Genomic DNA, 1,545 nt, shown 5'->3' on the forward strand with positions numbered 1-1,545 from the left:
GTCGTCATATGGAATCGTCGTGCAAAGTCGTCATGTGCAATTATTATCGTACATAGGTGTCGTACACAATTATTATTATACCCAGTCGTCACGTGAAGTCATCCTACACAGTAATCGATAAACAATCGCGAGAAAAAATGGTATCGGATCGTCGAGGAATCGAACCTACGACTCCTAGACTCGCAGTCGCTCGCCTTACCGAATGACCAACTCCCCGTCCCCTATGTTCGTACCGTACATCGGCCATATAATCCCGCTATTCTCCACTAATCGTATTTAATCGAAAAACGAAATCCAAACGTCCCTTATTGATCTCCATTTAATCCCAATTAATCGGAATGAAACAGTTTTTCGTTGGAATTAACAAGCCTCGACTGTATGAGAGATCGAACAACGCCGCGAATAATAGCCCGAGCGATCATTTATTCAAGTATCTAAGTTGGACAAACGAAGACTGACAAGAATTCGAACGTCCTAACCGAATAAACGTTGATAACCGCGAGAATTTTCCCGTTCGCCGTTTATTTTGGGCTCCTCGGGGCGTTTAAATGATAATTCAACGGTTTGGGCGAGCGACGATGGACGGTTTGGTGGGCGTCCTATTTCGAGCGTGATGGCAGTGCCGGAATTTTTGTTAAAATCGGCGCGAGTCACTCGCGGGTCGTTGCACCTTTCGTTCGGCTGTTGGGTGGTTCCAATTGATTTCTGGCCGGCACGCAAAACTAATTAAGGCCAAGACAAACCATCCGGGACCGGCGTGAAAATTTATTTATGGACGCGGCTATATTTAAAGAGGCCCGATGGTGATTCGCGAAATCGATCCTGTGCTTGTTGACAGCTCGATCGTGACGCGATCGCTTGTCAATCGACGGGGAATTTTTATTTCTATGTTATTTTCAAACGCGAATCTACAATTTTCTAATAATTTTTTTTTAACAAGAAATTTATCCTTTCAATTATCTTCGAACGTAAATTATCACACATTTCCTGGAAATTGTTTGCCCGTAGAACGCTGCCTTTACGAACACCGTTGCAGGCTTGAGTAAATATAAATCTGTCGATGGATAAAATAGATTATCGTTTACTTACCACACTTGAAGCACATCTTGTGCCATTTGAGCCCTCCGGCGACACGTTCTTCCGCGGCGTACACGGATTTGCCGCATTTGGGACACTTGGGGTGTTCTACTGGTTTGAAAGGCATTTTGTTTGCACTGGAAAAAAGAAAAAGAACAACGCTGAAATTTCATGAGTCGATTACATTCCGCAAAATTCACTTATATACAGATATATTTATACATATATTTATTATTTATATATATATTATACAGGGTGTCCCAAAAATGTTGTAACAGCTTGAAAGAAGTGGTTCGGGAGGTGATTTGGAACAACTTTTTCCTTAGCAAAAATGTTGTCCGAGGCTTCGTTCAGGAGATATTAACGGAAAACCCCGGACCAATCAAAGCGCGAGTATGCCGGTGGAGCGCCACCAGTGGGTGTGGCTACGCGCTAGACAACCGCGCTCCGCCGGCATACTCGCGCTCT

At 43.8% G+C, this 1,545-nt stretch overlaps 1 protein-coding gene across 2 annotated transcripts in view; it reads right to left on the reverse strand.

The window, feature by feature from the left end:
• The window catches only part of LOC128896688 (muscle LIM protein Mlp84B-like), a 22,968-nt gene that overhangs the window by 16,966 nt on the left and 4,457 nt on the right, over window positions 1–1,545 (reverse strand). For both annotated transcript variants that reach the window (XM_054160094.1, XM_054160095.1), the window contains exon 2: window positions 1,090–1,214. In XM_054160094.1, the coding sequence (XP_054016069.1) occupies window positions 1,090–1,204 (115 nt within the window). In that variant the 5' untranslated portion in view covers window positions 1,205–1,214. The remainder of the gene's footprint in view (window positions 1–1,089; window positions 1,215–1,545) is intronic.

Source organism: Hylaeus anthracinus, unplaced genomic scaffold, assembly GCF_026225885.1.
Source record: "Hylaeus anthracinus isolate JK02 unplaced genomic scaffold, UHH_iyHylAnth1.0_haploid 11978, whole genome shotgun sequence".
NCBI lineage: Eukaryota > Metazoa > Arthropoda > Insecta > Hymenoptera > Colletidae > Hylaeus > Hylaeus anthracinus.